At 49.5% G+C, this 19,859-nt stretch overlaps 1 protein-coding gene across 6 annotated transcripts; it reads right to left on the bottom strand.

Annotated features, from left to right (window-relative positions):
* Positions 1-4,376: 4,376 nt before the first annotated feature.
* On the bottom strand, positions 4,377-18,691 carry Plaur (plasminogen activator, urokinase receptor). Of its 6 annotated transcripts, none has more exons than XM_004873105.3 (7): positions 18,538-18,691; positions 17,293-17,403; positions 14,738-14,875; positions 8,585-8,737; positions 7,617-7,757; positions 6,340-6,486; positions 4,377-4,923 (listed from the first exon to the last, which is right to left on the bottom strand). In XM_004873105.3, the coding sequence occupies exons 1-7, from the start codon at positions 18,584-18,586 to the stop codon at positions 4,670-4,672; spliced, it is 993 nt and encodes a 330-aa protein (XP_004873162.1). In that variant the 5' UTR covers positions 18,587-18,691; the 3' UTR covers positions 4,377-4,669. The 6 variants fall into 6 exon arrangements, with proteins under 6 accessions (XP_004873162.1, XP_004873161.1, XP_087056556.1 ...); XM_004873104.3 differs by having other exon boundaries at positions 14,738-14,878; XM_087200430.1 differs by having other exon boundaries at positions 7,617-7,751; positions 18,538-18,690.
* Positions 18,692-19,859: the final 1,168 nt, after the last annotated feature.

Here is a 19,859-nt window from a genome sequence, read left to right on the forward strand (position 1 = left end):
TGACTCTTCTGGTCTCTCTCTCTCTCTTCTTATAAAGTCACCAGGATTCCATCATGGAGACTCCACCCCAATGACTATCTAATATCTAATCCTAATGGACCCCAAGGGCCTGGCCTCTAAACACAATAGCTGGATTATAATACTTCATGATGGGGGTTGAATTTCAGCACATGAAGCCTTGGGAGACACCCCTGACTCACTCATATTCAAGCCATAAGCAAGGGGGTACCTACGTTTGTCCTTTCCCACAGGAACCAAGAGGCCACCTCACTCGGGGTTCTAATGCACATCTCCTGCCCGCACTGTGAGACACCCTGGGAGATGTGAGTTTGATTCTCATCTGTTATCTTTGGGACCTCTCATCTCTTCCATTGGAGGACACCAGGACAGTGCTGGTCCTGTCCCCATCATACCCCAGAGCAGTCTGCCCATTAGAGTTTTAGTGCACATGACAGCAAGTCCTACTCAGCTAGCTCAGAGAAAAAGAACTATTCACATGCCAAAGTCCTGGGTGTGGTAGCTGGCTGGCTTCAGCGAAATCTGTCCATCTCTCAGTCCCAAGGGTGGCTGATCCCCTTGTGTTACAAGATGCCTGGCAGACATCCCTGGGGCCAGGGTCCACACGTGACTCCTCAGGGCACAGAAAAAGACAGGCAAATTAACCAAAAGAGCTAGACTAAGGGTGAGGAGTGGTGGCTCAAGCCCGTAATCCCAGCACCTGGGAGGCTGAAGCAGGAGGATTACAATTTCCAGCCCAGCTTGGGCAAATTGGTGACTTAGTGAGACCCTGTATCAAAATAAAGCATAAAAATGGCTGGAGTGGGGTGGGGATTTAGGTCAGTGGTTTTGCCACCTGCTGAGCAAGCGCAAGGACCCAAGTTCGATCCCCGGTACCAAAAAGAAAAAAAAATGGCTGGAGGGTATCTCAGTGAGAAGACCCTGGATTTGATTCCAAGTACTGGGAAAAAAATCTAAGTGACAGAAACTTTCTTTAGCAGTCGGTTCCTGATCCTCGGGGCAGCCTCTCTAGCTCTGGCAGAGTGGGCTGTGTACCATGAGAGCTGTAGGAGCCGAGGATGCTTATGTTCGACTTGAGCCACTGTGTGTGGTTGTTTTGATGTGAACTTTGCTGGCCCTAGTGGAGGAGGCCATGGGCAGAGATTTTACTCAAATCGTACCCAGTCAGTCTTCCAGCTGAAATTTTTAGACACCAGACTCAAGTAGTTCTTGGTATGTAATATCTCCGTGGGCATATTTGTCTACTGTGTGTGAAGGAGAAGAAGAAGGTAGTCTGTAAAGAGACTGGTAAATAAAATGGAAGCTAATGTCTTAGTTGCTTTCCTTGTTGCTGGGGTAAAATGCACAATGCCTACGACTTAAAGGAGGAGAGATTTATTTGGGCTCACAGTTTTTAAAAGATTCAGTTCATAGTCAGCTGGCTCCAAGGCAGGAAAGGCATGCTGGAAGGGTCTAGCTGAGGAGAGCTGCTCAAATCATGGCAGCCAAGAAGCAGAGAGACAAGGGAGGAGCAGGGGAGGGAGATAGAGCCTTCAGGTCATGCTCCCAGTGACCCACCTCTTCCGACCAGGCCCCAGCTCCTAACAGCACACGTAGCTATGGCTTCTTCAGTGGATTAATCCACTGATGAGTATATTGCCTCCCATGATACAATCACCTTCGAAAACCCAACCTCTGGGACATGACATCTGGGGAGACATTTGAGATCCAGACTATCACAGAAGCCCAGCAGGGAAATGAAAGGAAAGGTAGGGATAGGAATAGACAAGGACAGATAGGGATTGGACGGGAGAGAGAGAAGAAAGGAGAGGAGAAAAGGAGAAAGAAGAGATGAGAGTGATTCAGCCAGAGGGAGACAACTGTGATTTACACAGCCGTTCAGTTCCGCTTCCTGTCCGCAGTAGGACCTGCAGACCTAGGTCTTGCTTGGATTCTAAACTTCCAGCAACATCATTTTCGCTTAAGTCAGCATAAACAGATTTTATTTCTTGCAACTAAAGATCCTTGAATAAAAACTCAGGAGCCACTAACAGTGAGGGCTTGATCAGAGATGTGGACCAGGACATTGTGAGAAATTTGTCCCTAGCCTCAATATCTGTTGGAGGGGACCCACGCGACAGGTACTTTTATCCTCTGATCCCCACCAAAAGGCATCATGGTCGATGCATCCCTATCCTCAATATCTGTACAGATCAGAGGAAAGGTGAAATCATCCTACATTTAAATATAGAGCATCTTAGAAATGTCATCTTAGCCTCTCTCTGCTGTAGGGCATTTTGGAAAATACAGTCCTGGCTCATTTTTTTGTTGGAAGGCAGCATCAAAGATGCAGGCTTCCTCTCCTTCCTTCCCTCCCTTCTTTCCTCAGCATCTGCCATGTGTCAGGTATATGCCAGGCACTAAGAATATGGGAATGAGTCAAGAAAAGGTTTTGCCCTCCATGGCCATGGTAATAGGGAGAGTTAGCAAAAAACAAACACAAAATTGATGATTCCAGTTAATTCTTGCTGCATAATAGAACACCTCAAAACTTAGGGTATAAAACCACAACCTTTATATTTTATGATTGTGTAAGTCAGGAGTTTGGGACCGCATATCTGCTTCACAGTGGACTGGTGCCAAAATGAGCTGGCTGAAACAGCTCGTCTGGGACCATATATCTGAGGCCTTGGTCCTGGCTATTGCTCCGTGGTGTGGGTGTTGAACTCCCCTCCCAAAAATATGTTGAAGCCCCAGTATCGAACTAAGCAAGCGATTTTATTTGGAAATAGAATCTTGGCAAATGTGACTGTGATGATGATTAAATTAATACATATTAGATTCATTATGATGAATGTCCTTGTAGGGAGTTGGGGACACACAACCACCCTCAAAGACAGAGGTAGAGATGGAGTGACAGAGCTGTAAGCTGAGGAATGCCACAAATTGCTGGCAACCATAAGAAATCAGGAGGAGACAAGGAAGGAATCTTCCCCAAAGGCTTTAGACGGAGCATGGCTCTGCCAATACCTTGGCTTTGGACTTCTAGCTCCAGGACTGTGAGAGAGTAAGTTTCTGACATTTTAAGCCATGTAATTGCTAAGTGTATAGTAGTTTTCTATAGAAGCCCTCAGGCGCTAATATGGCTGGGGTTTCTGGTCTTACTCCCTGTGTGTGTGTGTGTGTGTGTCTGTGTGTGTGTGTCTGTGTGTCTGTACTGCGAGGATTGAACCTAGGGCCTTTGCACCGAACTACATCCTCAGCTCCCCTGTTTTATTTTTTATTTTGAGACTGGGTCTTTACTACGTTGCCTCATCTGGGCTTGAACTTGTGATCCTCCTGTCTCAGCCTCCCACAGTGCTGGGATTACTGGCATGTGCCATTATGCTCTGGCTTCTTTTCTAGATTCTATCTGCTAGGGCAACATGTCTATGTTGGCTCCTTCATCCACTTGTCTGGTGCCTAGGCTAACATAGCTGTCACCACTGGGGCTCTCTGTCCATGTGGCTTCTGTGCCTGAGAAGCTTGGGCTTCCTCACAGCATGGCAGGTGGAAGAATGAGTTTCTTAAAGTCTGGTTCCAGAGCACGGCCCAGCTTACCTTCCACCATACCCCATTGGTCAAAGCAGTCAAAGGGTCATTCACATTCAAGAATTTAAGATATAGATTTCATTTTTTTTGGTACCAGAGATTGAACTCAGGACCTTGTGCTTTCGAGGCAGACACAGTGCCGCTGAGCTAAATCCCCAGCCCTAGACTTCCTTTCTTTAAGCCACCACAATGACAAGGGGTGATATGTGATTGGAGGAAGTTAAAAATAAACAAACCCTGTCCAGGCCGAGGATTTAGTTCAGTGGTTCCGCCACCTGCCTCATAAGCACAATGTCCTGAGTTCAATCCCTGGTACCACCAAAAAACCCCCGTGTCCTTCACCTCTTCCCTATATTTTTTTTCTTCATTAGCCATTAAGCCCCATGGGTAATATAATTTGGTCTCTATGGGCTGTCTCAGTGAACAATGGCCAACATGAATTCTTCACTACTGTGCTCCAGGAATGCCACTGAGTTGGTAGTCCTGGCTTCTTCTCCATCAGTCCTAAGGTGTCCTGGGAACTATATCCCAGAGCATCAGAGGAAATGTAGTCCTGTCCTTATTCCTCACTATGGTGCATCAAGGGAGTTCTGGCTACCAGGTTATCTTCTCTCCATCTCCTGCCCCAGAGCACCCTGGGAAATGAAGATGTCCTATCTCCCCAGAACAATAAAGTAGTCCTAACCTTTGAAGTTGGGGAGAAGAAACCACTGGATGACTTGTGCTTGGGTGGGCGAATTAGAAGTTTGTATTTGGAGGCCAGATATAGATGTGGAGGCAGCTTAGGGTGAAGTCCACTGGTATAAAAATTTTTTATTTACATATAAAATAAATATGAATATTAATAATAACAATAACAAGAGCAGCAACAATATTAATAAAACCAAGAGCTTTCTTGCTGACCCACAGCCTTGCTCCAGCTTTTCTCCTCCAGCTCTCAGGAGCACGTGGTGAGACAGTCACACAGCTGGGGAAACCGTGGCCCCGAGAGGACAGCACACAGGCACAAGTCCGCAGGAACAAGGGTTGAGGACAGGACAAAGGGGTCCCCTGGGTCCAGCCAGGGTGGAGGCCCTGGGGTTCAGGTCCAGAGGAGAACGCCTCCCCACAGTCTTATGGTCACAAGCAGAGTGCTGGCAAGGCTGAGGGGGACAGGGCCAGGCCGGGGGGCACCCCCACTGCGGTAATGGACGTCGCTGGCTGGGTGGTTACAACCAGTGCCCTTACAGCACGAGACACTGAGGTGAGTCAGGCTGAAGGTGTCGGCCATGTGGGAGTCTTGGCACCAGGAGGCAGTTGAACAGCCCCTCAGTGTGAAGTTCGCATTCCCCGGTCCTGAGGAAGAAGAAGATTGAGTGAGACTCCCGGCTCTGGGGCCTGGGATTCTCCAGTGGGTGACATAGCACTAAGTGATGGGTCCCATTTCCATGGCTTCGTGGACAAAGCAACAGTTCTTTTTTGTTGTTTTATTTTGTTTTTTTGGTACCGGGGATTGAACTCAGGACCTTGCACTTGGGAGGCAGGCGGTAGAACCACTGAGCTAAATCCTCAGCCCAAAGCAACAGTTCTTAAAGGATGATCTAGGGGCCCCAGGGGTGGGGTGGGGGGGTCCCTCAGACTCCTTCCAGGAATCTGTGAAGTCAAAATGATTCTCAGAAAAATGCTACAACAGAATTTGGCTTTTTTATACCCAGAAGTCTACAAAGGAGTTTCCCAGAAACTCCAGGACATGTGATATTGCAACCAACTGAACACAGAAACAGAGATGAGGAACAGCTGTGTTCTGTTCAGCCAGACATTAAAGAGATCTGCAACATGGTTAAACAATGCCAGTCATATAACCATGTTCCATTTAAGAGCATCATTTGTGGGCTGGGACCATAGCTAAGTGGTAGAGTGCTTCCCTAGCATGCGTGAGGCCCTGGGCCCAGTACCACACACACACACGAGTTATTTATGTTATTGTGTAATGAGTTCTTGTTATTTTAATAAATCAATATAAATTATAAAAATTTAAATTAATTTATCAATAAACCCTAAAATTCTTTCTCGGTTCTAACTTCTATTGTAGTACATATTTATAGCTATACCTGACACAAACAATAATTTTTGAGACTGTGACTTTATTTTTTATATTTTTTGGCAGGACTGGAGATTAAACCCAAGGCCTTTGCACTGAGCTACCTCCCCATCCCTTTTTTTGTTTTGTTTATTTTTTATCCTGAGACAGATTCTGCTAAGCTGCCCATGCTGGGCTACAACTTGTGATCCTTCTGCCTCAGCCTCCCTAAGTGCTGGGATTACAGGTGTGTGCCACCATGCTTGGCAGGAAGGAGTCTTGAGACCAAAATGTCTGAGAATGCTGGAATCCAGGCACTCTAAGATGAAAGCCTTGAATATCCACAGGAAGTCCCCCCTACAGGAAATGTCACCCCCAAAGATGTCACACTTCTGGGGCATAAATGTCCATTTCTGAATGAACAATTCCTTACTATAGTTTGCACCCTCTTGAGGGAAGTCCCATCTTTCCTATGAGAAAAGCCACCTTGTGCCTGGGATTTAACTCAGTGGTTTTGCTGCCTGCTGCACAAGCCCAAGGACCCGAGTTCAATCTCTGGTACCAAAAAAAAAAAAAAAAGAAAGAAAAGAAAAGCCACCTGAGTTTAAATCCAGCTTCACTGGAAGTCAATCAGCTGTGGAGCCCCATCATTCCCAGAAAGTGTCCCCTGCCAGCCTCCGGAAGGGCCTCACCTTTAGTGCCCGTGGCTTGGAGACATTGGTCCATTGGGCCTCGGCAGCTGACCAGGGAGCTCTCACTGGAGGAGCACCCATGGGTACCGTTCCCCTCACAGCTGTAACACTGGACTCCATTGGGTGGCAGGTTTTGGAGCTCTATGACTTAGAAGACAAGAGACAGAGAAATTGGCAAGTGGGTCTTCAGGGTGCATTCCCCTGCAGGACTCCCAGATGTCAGCCCTAGATGTCATAGTGCCACCTTGTGGTCAGGCATTTGACAGCACTTTCTTTCTGGATATTTTCCAGGGCCTTAAGAGGTCAAACCCCAGCTCTGACTCCCCAGGAGCCCCAGAACGGCCCAGGTATTGTGCTGGGACCTGCGTAAGCAACTGTGTGCCTCAAAACAGTCTTGCCTTCTCAGAACTTAGAGTTTAGTGTGACACTGTTCAATATGGTAGCTATGGGCCACATATATTTTGTTTAAATTTACATTAATTAGCATTAAATGTAATATTAAAATTCAGTTCACTGTTTTTTGGGGGGTTTTTGGTACTAGGGGTTGAACCCAGGACTTATTTTTTTTTTTTCCATTTTGAGACAGGCTCTTACTAAGTCATTAAGTTGCCCAGGCTGGGCTAGAACTTGAGATCCTACTTCTCAGCCTCCTAGGGTGCTGAGATTACATGCATGCACCACCATCCTCAGATTCAGTTTGAATTTCCAGTGCTCCAGAGTCATGCACAGTGGAGGCTATCATATTGAACAGCACTGATACAGAACCTTTCCATCACTCCTGAGGGGTTCGGTGGACAGAGTAACAGGAGAGGGCTGTATCACACCATGGAAGAGGCACAATGCAAGTTTTGCTGAGGCTGATACACAAGGCTGAGACACAGCGGTGACCTGTGGCTGGGTGAGTGGGTTCTCAGGAGATGGGATCCAGGTGGAGGGTAGTATGCATGCCCTGAGAGAGGATGCAGTTTGGCAGATCCTGGATTACACAGGTCATAGCAAGACCTCTGGACTTGATTCAAAGAGGAAGGGGGAGTTGTCGCAGTGCTTGATTGAGGACAGTGATGAGATCAGATTGGCATTTAAAAAAATCAGGGCTGGAGGTGCAGCTCAGCATTAGAACACCTGGCCCAGCATGCAAGAGACCCTGGGTTTCACCCCCAGAACTGCACCTCCCCTCCCCACAAAAAGACACTCAGAGAGGGCCGGCTGCCGGGGAGTGGCAGGCAGTGGGGCCCGAGCTGGCCTTCCTGGGCCTCACGCAGGTCCTTGCCCCTTACCTGGGCCCCTGTTGCATTTGGTGCTATTACAGCATCGCAGGTAGTGGAAGCTGTGGTTGTTGTGGAAGCCGGTGGGGCCGGGGCAGCCAGGGAGGAAGCCGCAGCCTCGGGTGTGGTGCTCATCTGTGCTGCTCTCTGTGTCTCCAAAGGAAGGAGGCCGGGGTCAGATCACGGGTGAGGGTGAGACAGGGCTCAGCCATTCTCTGCTTTGCCCCCCATCCCAGGCCCCCATTTTATTTAGGGTAACTATATATCTAGCCAAAGGGTTACATTTTCCAGCCTCTCTAGGTCTAGGTAGGCAGGTGATGAATTTGTGGCCAATGTGATATAAATGGAAGTGTTTTATGGGACTTCCAAGAAAGAGAATTCTTACAAAAGGAGGGCTCCTCTTTCCAACTCCTTTTTTTGGACCCTTGTTCCTTCCTGGAAATTGGACTCGAGGCCTGGCACTCTGACACTCATATTGGTCTATGAGGCAGTCAAGAATAGGGCCAGACGTCACCTGCTGCGCAAGTGCAAGGACCCGAGTTCGATCCCCAGTACCAAAAAAAAAATAATAATAATAAAAAAAGAATAGGGGGGCTGGGGATTTAGCTCGGTGGTTTCGTTGTCTGCTGCGCAAGCACAAGGACCCGAGTTCAATCCCCGGTATCAAAAAAAAAAAAAAAAAAAAAAGAATAGGGCCAGGGATTTAGCTCAGTGGTGCCGCCGGCTGGGTCCTGACTTTGATCCCCAGTACCAAAAGAAAAAAAAAAAGAATAGAAGTGATACATAAGAAATGAGGAGGCGTTTGGCCTCTGGTGACTCTGGAACTGTCCCAGAGGCCCTGGACTTCCAGTGACTAGATTTTGAATGTGTGAATGAATTAAATTCCTTCTTTGAATCCCTGTTATTTGGGGGGGCTGTCAAGTGCAGCCCTGGGGAAGAGGCCAGCAGAGAGGAGGAGCTGCTGGCAGGTTGGGACTCACCTTCCAGGCTGTTGTGGGTCACCACCTCGATGCACTGCTCTCTGGGGAGGCGACACTGCAGGCTCTGCTCCCGGCCCCTCTCACAGCTCAAGTCTGACGAGGTGCAGGAAATACATTCAAGGTACCGGCCCATGGCGAAGGTGCGTGCCTGGCCTGACAGGAAGCGGTGGTGGGGTGAGACTCCGTGGGCTGAGTCCCGGGGCCCAGCTCTCCTGAGGTCTCACCTTCGCATCACCCCCTCCTCAGTCTACCTTTCAGCTGAATCTGTCCAGAATCCTCCCATCCTGTCCGGCCCCACGGCCCCATCCAGCTTCAGTCTCCTTCAACACCGCAGACTGGCATCCTGGCCTTGACCCCCCCCCAACTCCTCTTCATTCTTCAGGTGTCAACTCTGATGTCGCCTCTGCCAGGAAGCCCTCCCTGACTCACTGGGTGGAGCAGGCACCCCTTTAGGCTCTTACAGCCCCCAAGTCATCCCAGACCTGCCCACCTTTGATCATCAGTGTGTGGCAACAGGTCTGCCTCCTCCTCTAGGCTCTGAGCCCCAGGAAGGAAGGGCCAAGCCTATCTCGCTCACAACTGGATCCCAACACCACCCGGCACAGGTGCAGGGCCAGAGAAGGTATTCAGTCAATACTGTATTTGTTAAATGATCAAAAGAATCAACAATGACTTAAAACCCTTCTATTGTTCCCTGTGGAGGCCAGTCTCCACAAAGGCTTCCAATGGATTCTGCTTGCTGTAGAGCAAACCCATATAACCAATAGGGTATTGTGGAAATGATGGCATGGAACTTGGGGAAGAGGCCTGGCGCTCTGGCAGCCATATTGTGCCTCCTTTTTCTTCCTCCTCCTGCTTCTTTTAGGAGCACTGGAGGACCTTGACAGTGAGCTACATCTCTAGTTCTTTTTTATTTTGAAACAGGGTCTTGTTAAGTCGCTCAGGCAGGGCTCAAACTTGCAGTCCTCCTGTCTCAGCTTCCTACAACGCTAGGATTACATGCATGCGCTACCATGCCTGGCCCATATTGTGCCCTCTGTGGCTAAAGCTATTGCAACTTCTGCACTTCTCTGTCCATCTGTCTGTCTGTCTCTCATTTGGTCTGGCAGATGCCAGCTACTGTACTGTAAGGACATTCAAGCAGCACAGAGAGGTCTGTGTGGTGAGAAGCAAGGCCTTAGCCAAAGTCATGGGCGGGGTTTATCCACGGGAGAGGAGTGACTTCCGGGCCTTCAGGTAGCTGCAGCCCAAGCTGACATCCTGACTCCAATATCACAAAAGTCCCTGAGCCACAGCCACTCAGCTAAGCAGCCCCAAAATTGATGACTTCCAGCTCCTGTGTGAAATGCTCATTGTCTGAGGTCCAGGGCAATCCATCCTGCAGCCACAGACAGCTGCACATGACCTGACTGCCTGAGAGGTCAAAGCCTCTCTGAGATCCCTGATAACTTTGCCTTTTGCACCAACGTTCTGGTCCAGGCCAACTGGATGGGTTACTTTTCCCTGAAAATCCTGGGTCATTCCTCTGCCCCCAGCCTTGGCACACTGTCCCCCAGCCTGGCATTGGTTTCTCCTTCCCAAACCAAGACACTGTGGGAATCTGGGCCAAGGCTGAAGCAAGGGAGAGGGCTGTGTGAGCCAAGGCTCCGGACTGGCAGACTTGCGGCAATTAAGGGAATCACTTCCCCAAAGCCAAATCGACTGCTTCAAGGAAAAATACCTAAAAGGCCAAGGACCCACAATTCTCTCACAAACTTCCGTGAAAGTGAAAGCACGGATTTCCATCCAGGTCACTCACAGGCTCACAGTCTCCTTTGAGAACTCTTCCTCTTAAGCACCTCTTTTTATTTTGTTTTTCTTTTTTTCAATACTGGAGATTGGACCCGGGGCCTTCCCACCGAGCTACATCTGCAGCCCTTTTTTTTATTTTTCTATTTTCAGATAGGGTCTTGCTAAATCACCAAGTTTCCCAGGCTGGACTCAAACTTGCAATACTCCTGTCTCAGCTTCCCAGAGGGTTAGGATTATGGGCATGCACTACTGTGCCCAGTTCTTAGGCCCCTCTTCTAATTGCAAGTGACTCTCAGGGCTCTGTCTTCAGCCTTTTTCTTTTCTCATAGTATAAATTCTCCCACAGGCATGTTATCTGGTGAATGCTTCATTTCTGCCCATCTGCTGCTCACTCACAAACCTCCAGTCTCAAAAATTGAGCCTGAGCTCTAGAGCTGTCCATCCACTGCTCTTGGATGCCCCAGTGATTCCAACATCTAAATCTCTACCTATTGTGCTGTGGCTTGGATGTGGTTTATCCAGAGAGTTCATGTGTTGGAAGCTTAGGCCTCAGGGTGGTGGTGGGAGAGGTGCTGGGACCTTTAAGAGGTGGAGCCTAGTGGGGAGTGGCTAGGTCACACCCAGGTGGGGCACTGCCCTGGGAAGCGGTTAGCTGATTCTCACAGCACCCTCAGTTAGTTCCCAAGACAGTGAAACTGATGCCTCCCCAAACCCTGACTTCTTGTCTCACTCTGTGATTTCTCTTTCTGTCACACAACCCTGTCAGGATCCCATTAGCCAGGGGCCTTTTGCCAGAACCAGCCACACTGTTTGGAATTTCCACCTCTGAAACTGTAAACTACATAAAATTCTTTTCTTTACAAAGTTCCCAACCTCAGGCATTTCATTACAGTAACAGAAAACTGACTAATCCACACCCCAAACTGAACTCAGCACCCTCTCCCCAGGCCTGTTCCTTCTGCAGAAGTCCACAGATCTGGGGTGGCCCCATCTAGTCCCCCGTTCCCTCAGTGCAGAGACCTGGGTGAGACCCCAATCCCCTACTTCTGTGCCTCAGTCTAGACATTTCTACCTTCCTGTCCCTAGATTTTCAATCCTCTTGCTCTGCTGTCCCTAATCTCTACTAAGCTCATCCTGTGAGTTCTTCATTTCAGTCACTGTTTTATATTTTCTACTTGCCTCTAAAAATGGATTCCAGATGCTCAAACTTATCCTTCCCTCTGTTTTATTGAATCAACTGATCGTTACCATTTTAGGTTTCCTGATGAATAATTCCAATGTCAGAATCACTTCAAATCTGTTTCTGTTGTTCAGTTTTTCTTAGTTTCTGGTCAATTGATTTTGGGGGGGGGGGTACCAGGGATTGGTCAATTGATTTTTTAAAAAAAATTTTCTTCAGGACACCATATATGCTTTCACTAGATGCCAGATATTATAGGTAGAAAATGTAAAGGCTCCAAAGGATGTTGTCTTCTTCCAAAGATGGTTAAGTTTTCTTCCTGGCAAGAATGGCATCGGGGGCCGGGGATTTAGCTTACTGGCACTGCACCTGCCTTGTAAGCACAAGGTCCTGAGTTCGATCCCCAGTACCAAAAAAAAAAGATCTGCATCGGGACTTTTGAGGGCTGGTCCCTTTCCGTCTTGCCCCTACCCCCGGGTGAGGGCTCATGGGAAGGCGTGGGCGGTCACCCAGGCCCCTCCAGCTCGGTCCCTCCATCTCCCCAGCGTCACAGGCCTCCTGGAAGCCGGGCCCTGTTCTGTGGCCTCCCAGTGTCTATTTTCTGCTGCTTTTCTTGGAGTCTCACCATACGTACATACAGCTTGCCAGCGACTCCAGGGAAATTCGTTTGCAGATCTGGGGACTCCCTTTCCTGCGGTCCCGTCTATTCCAGGATCCTACCCCTCATTCCCAGACACGCTGGCAGCCCCGACTCCAACCTGTCTTCACAGTCTAGCGACTTCCTCTCCATGCGGGCTCCATTTCCCCTTCACAGCAGAGAACTGGAAGGAGCACTTGTGGAAAACCAGGTTGCCTGTGAAACTCTTACTTCTGTGCTTCCTTATTTCAGATATTGCAGTGCCTCCGGTGACCTCGCATAATTGTCATTTGTCCAGTTTGCAGCCATCACGGGCAGAGGCCTCCTTTTGGTACCAGTGACTTCATCGTGCAAGTCTCCTCCCCATAAGCCACCACCCTAACGGCCCAGCCCGAGAGCTCCTCCACCTGGCCACTTCTGTCCCTCTGCTTGGCCTGCGCCCTCATCCCACCACCCGCTTCATCAGCCTCTAAGCTGGTTTCCCTCATCTACCTTTGCTTCCCTCTGATCTGTCTTCAGCCCTAAGGGCAGAATAATTTGCTAAAAATACAAATGTGACCATGACACCCTCTGCTTATGACCTCCCACCATCCCCGGCTGCTCTCAGAACGTGGTCCATATTCCACATCTCAGACTAGAAAGGACCCTGCCAGGTTCACCAGGACGCCTCCTTCCTTCCTCCAGCCCTGCCACTTTCACCCCTCTCTGGGGCTTCAAACCCGCCCTGGCCTCGGCTGTAACACCTTCTCCACTGCCTTGTCCCCAGGCTGCTCCTACTGATCCTTCAGGTCCAGCTTCCCCTAGGAGCCCTTCCCTGAGCTGAGTCAGGCATTCCTGCTGGGGTCCCACAGCCCTGACTTCCCTCACCCCATCTCTGACCCTCTGCCTGCACCTCCTCATTCTGTCCCTGACTAATCCGCACTGTCACTGTCTGTCTGGTGATGGGTCTGTCACCTCCCTCCCCAAGACACACACTGGATTGCAAGTCCCATGGAGACAGGGCCCAAGACTGCCTTGCTCACTGCTTTGTTTCCAATAGCAGGTAAGTATAGGATGTGGTTTAATCACCTATCCCAAGGTGCTAGAGCAGAGTAAAGATGGCAGTAAAATGAGGATAAAAAACTAGGTATGGTAGCACAGGCCTGAAATCCCAGTACACTGGGAGGCTGAGGTAGCAAGACTGAAGGTTCAAGCTCAGCCTGGGCAATTTAGCAACTTAGTGAGATCCTGTTTAAAACAAAACAAAACAAAAGGGCTGGGGTTGTGGCTCAGTGCAAAGGCCCTGGGCTCAGTGTACAAATACCACTTGTGCGCACAAAGAAAGGGAGGGTGAAAGAAGAGAAAGAGAGAAAGAATGAGAGAGAGAGAGAGAGAGAAAATAAATTACTGGACGGCTGAATTGGCAGCTGCTGCCCAAGCTCCTCATGATCCCTGACCACTCCCAAGTCTTGCTAGAATGTTCATGTCCCTGTGACCCATCAGTGAGGGGGGTGGCCCCTGCCAGCAAGGGACATCCTGGGCTTTGTCCCTGCTCTGATCACTACCTTGACTGTCCTCTCTGATTAGATGCATATCTACCAGGGAGAGGAAGCCGAGGTCTCTCTTGTCACTTCCTTCAAATTGCACATTAGAGTGAGCCCTGCCACCAGTGCTGAGGATGGATGAAAATGAGGCTGGGGTCAGGTTGGAGGAAGGAGGAAAACCCAGTGCACACGCAGGTGCTCTGCTTGCGGACGTCACTGTGATTGCAGTGACCTTAATCAGTTTCCTTCCTCACCAGGCCAGAAAGAGGAATCACTGCTGATGAGCAGCGCCGGTCCCTTCCTTCCCCATTCTTTCCTCTCCCCCGGGAAGTGGCTGAAAAGAAGAATTCGGGTTTCTTTCTTTTTTTTTTTTTTTTCCAATTGACCAGAGCCCAAAGGGATTAGGGAAGTTTCTTGACTTTTTTTCACTGTTCAAGTCAGAGATCATCTGGACCAGGGACCCCTCCCAGCCTATGCTCGCCTCTCCTCTTTTCTTTCTTTTTTAAATTTTGAGATGGGGTTTCCTATTTGGCCCAGGCTGGTCTGGAACCCCAAAACTTAAGTGACCCTGCTGCCCCAGACTTCCGAGTAGCTGGGACTACAGGTGCGAACCACCATGCCACGGTTCCTCTCCTCTTGATTTTCCCTAAGAACTATGAGTCTCCCTCTGCTTGCGTCTTGGCTCCTCAGCATCTATTGCTTAGACTGTCCTCTGTCCTCGAGGAAGAAATTAGATGAAAAAATGTCAGCAAGACGCCTCCCCTCTCTCTCAGGCATGTGCGAGACTGTTAAGGGGTGCTGTACCTTATACATAGTGACCACCACACAAACGCTCGGGCTGGAAATGGGTCTACCCTCGTGAGTGGGAGTGGGCATTGTTTGAGAATAGGACAGTGTTGATTTGAGGATGCGATCAGAACTGTTTGGAATGCAGAAGGGATTCCGTTGGGGTTGGTATGGGGTAAGGGATGGAGCGGTGCTGGGAGACTGTAGGGTCCGGGATGGAGAACTGCATGACTCACCAGGTCTGGGCCGGTTGCACAAGTTGGACCGGCACACGGTCTCTGTCAGGCTGATGATCTGCGGGCCCAGCCGATAGCTCATCGTCCTGTTGGTCTTCTCTGCATGAGCACAGCCTCTCTCCACCACCTCCAGCTCATCTTCTCTTGTGAAGAATGTATCCTTAGTGCCGCAGTGGCTTCCTGGGCCCAGCCAGCTTCCAATACCCCAGGCTCAGGGCCACCCACTCCCAGGGCTGATTCCTGCCAGACCATTCTTGCTTGGGTCCAACTCTGTCTTTTCTAGAGCTGCCCTCCCACCATCCAACTCCCCACCACCAGATGTAGGGGAGCCTGCTCTCTGAGTGACCCTAAGACTTGGTGGATCACCTCCCCTTTGCTCCTTCCTCCCCCTCGGCTTGGTGATCTCAGCAGGGAGATGCCTCTGAGAGGAATTTTTTTTTTTTGGTACCGGGGATCGAACTGGGGTCCTTGCACTTGCGAGGCAGGAGGTGGAATCACTGAGCTAAATCCCTGGCCCTCTGATGGGAATTTTAAATCCTTTTTCTGGTTTGTTTGTTTTTGGCCATGCTGGGGATCAAACCTAGTACTTCACACATGCTAAGCAAGTACTCTACCACTGAGCTACACCCCCAGCCCTCTGATAGGAATTTTTAAAGGGAAATGCTTTGAGCTTACTAAAAAGAATAGGAGGATTATATAATGAATACTATGTATTTTATCCAACTTAGTAAAACATTAGCATTTCACTATATTTGTTTCAGGTACTTTTTAAAGGAAATGGATTTTTTTTTTTTTTTTTAGTTTTTTGAGACAATGTCTCACTATTAGTTCAGGCTGGGCTTGAACTCACTGTGTAGCCCAGGCTGGCCTCAAATTCATGGTGAGCCTCCTGCCTCAGGCTCCAAGTGCTGGGATTACAGACATGTGCCACCACGCCTGGCAGAAATGGAATTTTTGAAACTTTTTTTTCAGTATCAGGATCAAACTCAGGACCTTGCGGTTGCCAAGCAGGCATGGAACCACTGAACTGCATACTCAGCCCTAAACCATTGTTGACACATTTTTTTCCTTTTTCTTTCAGGAAATGGAGTTTTTAAAACACTCTGTTTTACAGCTGCCAAGTCCCACTCCCCTCATGCTTTTCTTTTTGGTACCGGGGATTCAACTCGGGTCCTTGAGCTTGTGAGGCAGGCGGTGGAAATACTGAGCTAAATCCCCGGCCCCTCCCCTCATGCTTGATCCAGAGGCAAGCAGTGGCAAGAAATTTTTACTGAATGTATGCATAATGCTATGTTATTTTTTTCCTTGTTTGAAAGCTTGTGTAAGAAGGTATACTGTGCAACCTGTTTCTTCCTCTCAATCTTACATGGTTTTTTTTTTTTTTTTTTTTGGTACCAGGGATCAAACTAGGGTCCTTATGCTTGTGAGGCAGGCTCCGGAACCACTGATCTAAATCCCCGGCCCCATGGTTTGTTTTTTGGGGCAGTACTGGGGATTGAATTCCAGGGCACTCTATCACTAAGCTACATCCCCACACCTTTTTATTTTTTATTTCATAGACATAGTGTTGCTAAGTGGCCCAGGCTAGTCTCCAACTTATAGAGCTTTCTGCCTCAGCCTTTCTAGTCTCTGGGACTACAGGCACATCCCAAAGTTTCTTTTTTTTTTTTTCCTGGTACTGGGGATTGAACTCAGGACCTTGAGCCTGGAAGGCAAGCAGCGTGCCACTGAGCTAAATCCCCAGTTCCCCACATTTTTTGAGGTGTACCCACAAGGATATTGTTCCTTCACTTAAACTCTGCAGCATTCCACCAAGTGATCATACTGCATGGTCCTCTGCTGCTGAGATTGTTTATAATTTACCTATCACAAACAGTACTGCTAAGAACATCCTTACTCATGTGTCTGTGGGTCGTGTGGCCAAAGGTCTCTGGAGTTTCTACATTCCTAGGAGTTGAACTACTAGCTGTATGGTATGCTAATCTTCATCTGTACTAGATATTGTACAGTTCTGCTGGGTGGCACATTCCCTAATTTACTGACTTACCGGGCTGGGGATTTAGCTCAGTGGTGCCACACCTGCCTCAAAATGGCAAGGTCTTGAGTTTGATCCCCAGGTCCTGAGTTTGATCCCCAGTATGGGGGGGGGTTTACTCCCCTGCCATAGGGTGTATGGTTCCACATCTTTATCAATCTGTATATTGCCAATATTTTATTTTATTTTTGGTGTTGAGAATGGATCCCAGGGCACAAATTAAGTGAGCTCTAGCAATGAGTTACAGCCTCAGATACTGCTATTTAAAGTTTAAGGCCCAGGGATTTAGCTCAGTGGTTCTGGAGCCTGCCTCGAAAGCAGAAGGTCCTGAGTTCGATCCCTGGTACCAAAAAAAAAAATAGGATAAAATAAATAAAGTTTAAATGTTTGCCGTCCCGTGGATGTGGAATGGGGTCTCCTTGGTTATTCTTAGTTTGTGGTTCCTTAATTCCTGGTAAGAGAAGGGTTCTCGGTCACTGGCGCTCCTTGTCGCACTGAAGTTGGGGCGGGGGAAACTCACCTCCCCACACGTGCATGACCGTGGTCCTGCAGAGATCCTGGCCCGGGGCACACTCCTCCACCTGGCAGGGCCCACTGCTTTTACACCACGAGCAGAGCAGAGCCCAGGAGGCTGGAGGAGGGAAGAAGGGGAGAGGAGACATGGTTGGTTACACGTGCCAGGATCTGCTCTGTCCTCCTCCCACCCATCCCCATACCAGGACTGGCACCAGGCCTGGTCCACTCCCGCCCCTCAGTTCCAATTCTGGGTTCCAGCCTGTGGTTCTTCTGTCCCTGTCCCACATTCTCAAAAGTCCTAGCCTCACCCTGCAGCCCTCTAAAAATTGCCCCGCCCCTAGACCCACCACAAATTCTATCCTCTTCAGAGTCCTAGCCGGGTCCTCCAGACCAGTCCCTAGGTTCTAGAGCTGCCCTCTGGCTCCTCCCCCACGTTCTATCCCCGCCCCTGCCCCCGCCCCACCCCGGCCTCTTTAATACCCGAGCCCCGCCCCTGCCTACGTTCTAGCCCCTCCCCCAGCCCTCCCCGGAGCGCCGCCGAGTCGGAGCCCGCTCTCCAGCCCCCTACCCCGCCCGCTAGGCCTCCGGAACGTCCCTTTCCCCCCAGATTCGGGTCATTACTCATTCCTGGCCTCCCGCGGTTCCACGCGCTGAGTTATCCCCCGCCACACCGCCACCCCCTCCACGCCCGACCTGATTCAATTCCTTCTCAATTTCCCCTCATGTCTCAAACCCAGTCCCCCATATTTTCCGGGGGAAGCAGGTGAAATAGTCACTTCGGCGAGGGGCTGGTGAAAGGGAAGTGTCCTCAGAGACGCTCGACCCACCTCTCTCTCTAGGCTCTTTGCAAAACGGGGCGCTGCATCCTTATTTCTCTAAGGAGGATCCTAAGGCGCCCGGCGGGGTCAGAACCCCAATTACTCGAGAGCTGGCTGGCGATTTCAGACCCGTTACTTAACCTCTGTGTGCCTCAGTGTCCTCCGAGAAAGGATTAATTACAGCTCCACCCACCTGGCTTGAAATGGCAAGGAAGGCGTTCAGAGGCGCCTCGGGAATGAAAAGGACACTCCCTTAAGGATCGCCTTTCTTAGCGCTTTTGCCCAACTACTCTTTCCCGCGCTGGGGTCTGGGGGAGACGCACAAGGACGACCCTCGGATGCGGGGAGAGGTGCTGGGGACTGAACCCCCTCCTCCGACTCAGCAGGCCTTGCCCCCTCCCTCCCAGCGCAGGCGCTCGCCCGGTCCCTACCTGGGGTGCAGATCAGAACGCACAGCGGCAGCAGCACGGGGCGGCCCATGCTCCCGGCCGGCCGTACCTCTCCTCTGGTCCGCCCGCCCGGAGGGAGACAGTTTTGTGACCCGGGGCTCCTCCCCGGCGCGTAGCTCCAGAGCCAGTCAGCCGCAGATGCGTGGGCGCCGCCCCCGCCTCCCCAGCTAGCGGCAAAAGTTCTCCTAGGGCGCGGTCACCACCCAGAAATGACCGGGGCTGGCTGGGCCCTGACTCACGCCAGCGGTCACAGCTCTGTCATCAGACTTCCCAGGTTCAAGTCCCAGTTCTTCGTCTTTCTGCCACGCGACCTCCTTGGACGGTGACTCTTCTCAGGTGTAAAATGAGGATGAAAACTTGCCCCCGTGGGAGACGGAAAGTGGCTGATTGTTAGATAGTATTAAGAGTTGTCTGCTTTGTTGGGGGGAGATGGTTTTGTGGTCATGTGTGGAAAATGCCTTTATCACTCAGAGATGCGCTCAAAGATTTGGATGTGGAATGACATAATGCCTGTCATTTATCTTCATTTTAACCAAAAAAGTAGATATCGCTGTTATGAAAAACATTTTATAGTTATGTGGGGAAATTATTCTTTATTTTTTAACAGACGCTTACTGAAGTATTTAGGGGTGGATGTCATCCATGTCCATATTTACTTTAAAAATATTTTAGAAGAAAATAAGGGCCAAATAGCCAATTATTTATATTAATTGTATCAAAATTACAGCTAGATGAGGCATTCTTATGTCATTCTTTCTCCATTTCTATGTGTTCCTAAAAGTGTTCACTAAGTAAAAATAATAATAAAGGAATATAAAACCCAGAGGATAAAATAGTCTCCTGTCTTGTGATGTTTCTGGCCAAGGAGAGCAATTTAACGTGGGAATAGTGGCAGGGCCACATGGAGGGCTCAATAAATTCTTGGAGCATTTACCAAGACCCACTTTGTGTCAGCCCCAGTCCAGGAGCTAGGGACACAGCAGGAAACAAAGGAAAGTCCTCACCCTTGTGCTGACAGTGGCAGGGAATATTATCTAAACTTTCACTGTCAGGGATTGGGCAAAATGGGGACTAAGCGGGTAAGTCTTGAAGAAGATGTGAGGGTGAGTGCAAATGTGATGTTAGCTGTGTTCCGTGGGGTGGTTCATGGAGATTCCGTGAGCATGGAGGGAAGAAGTCAGGCAAATGTGTAGGGAAAGCTTTCCAGAGACAGGGAAGAGCCTGTGCAAAGGCCCTGAGGTAGAAATGTGCTAGGTGACATATAGGAACTGCAGGGAGGTCAGTGTGACTCACAGAGGAGGGGA

Source organism: Heterocephalus glaber, unplaced genomic scaffold, assembly GCF_053883595.1.
Source record: "Heterocephalus glaber isolate CG9 unplaced genomic scaffold, H.glaber_assembly_v1.0 deba00001744, whole genome shotgun sequence".
Taxonomy (NCBI): domain Eukaryota; kingdom Metazoa; phylum Chordata; class Mammalia; order Rodentia; family Bathyergidae; genus Heterocephalus; species Heterocephalus glaber.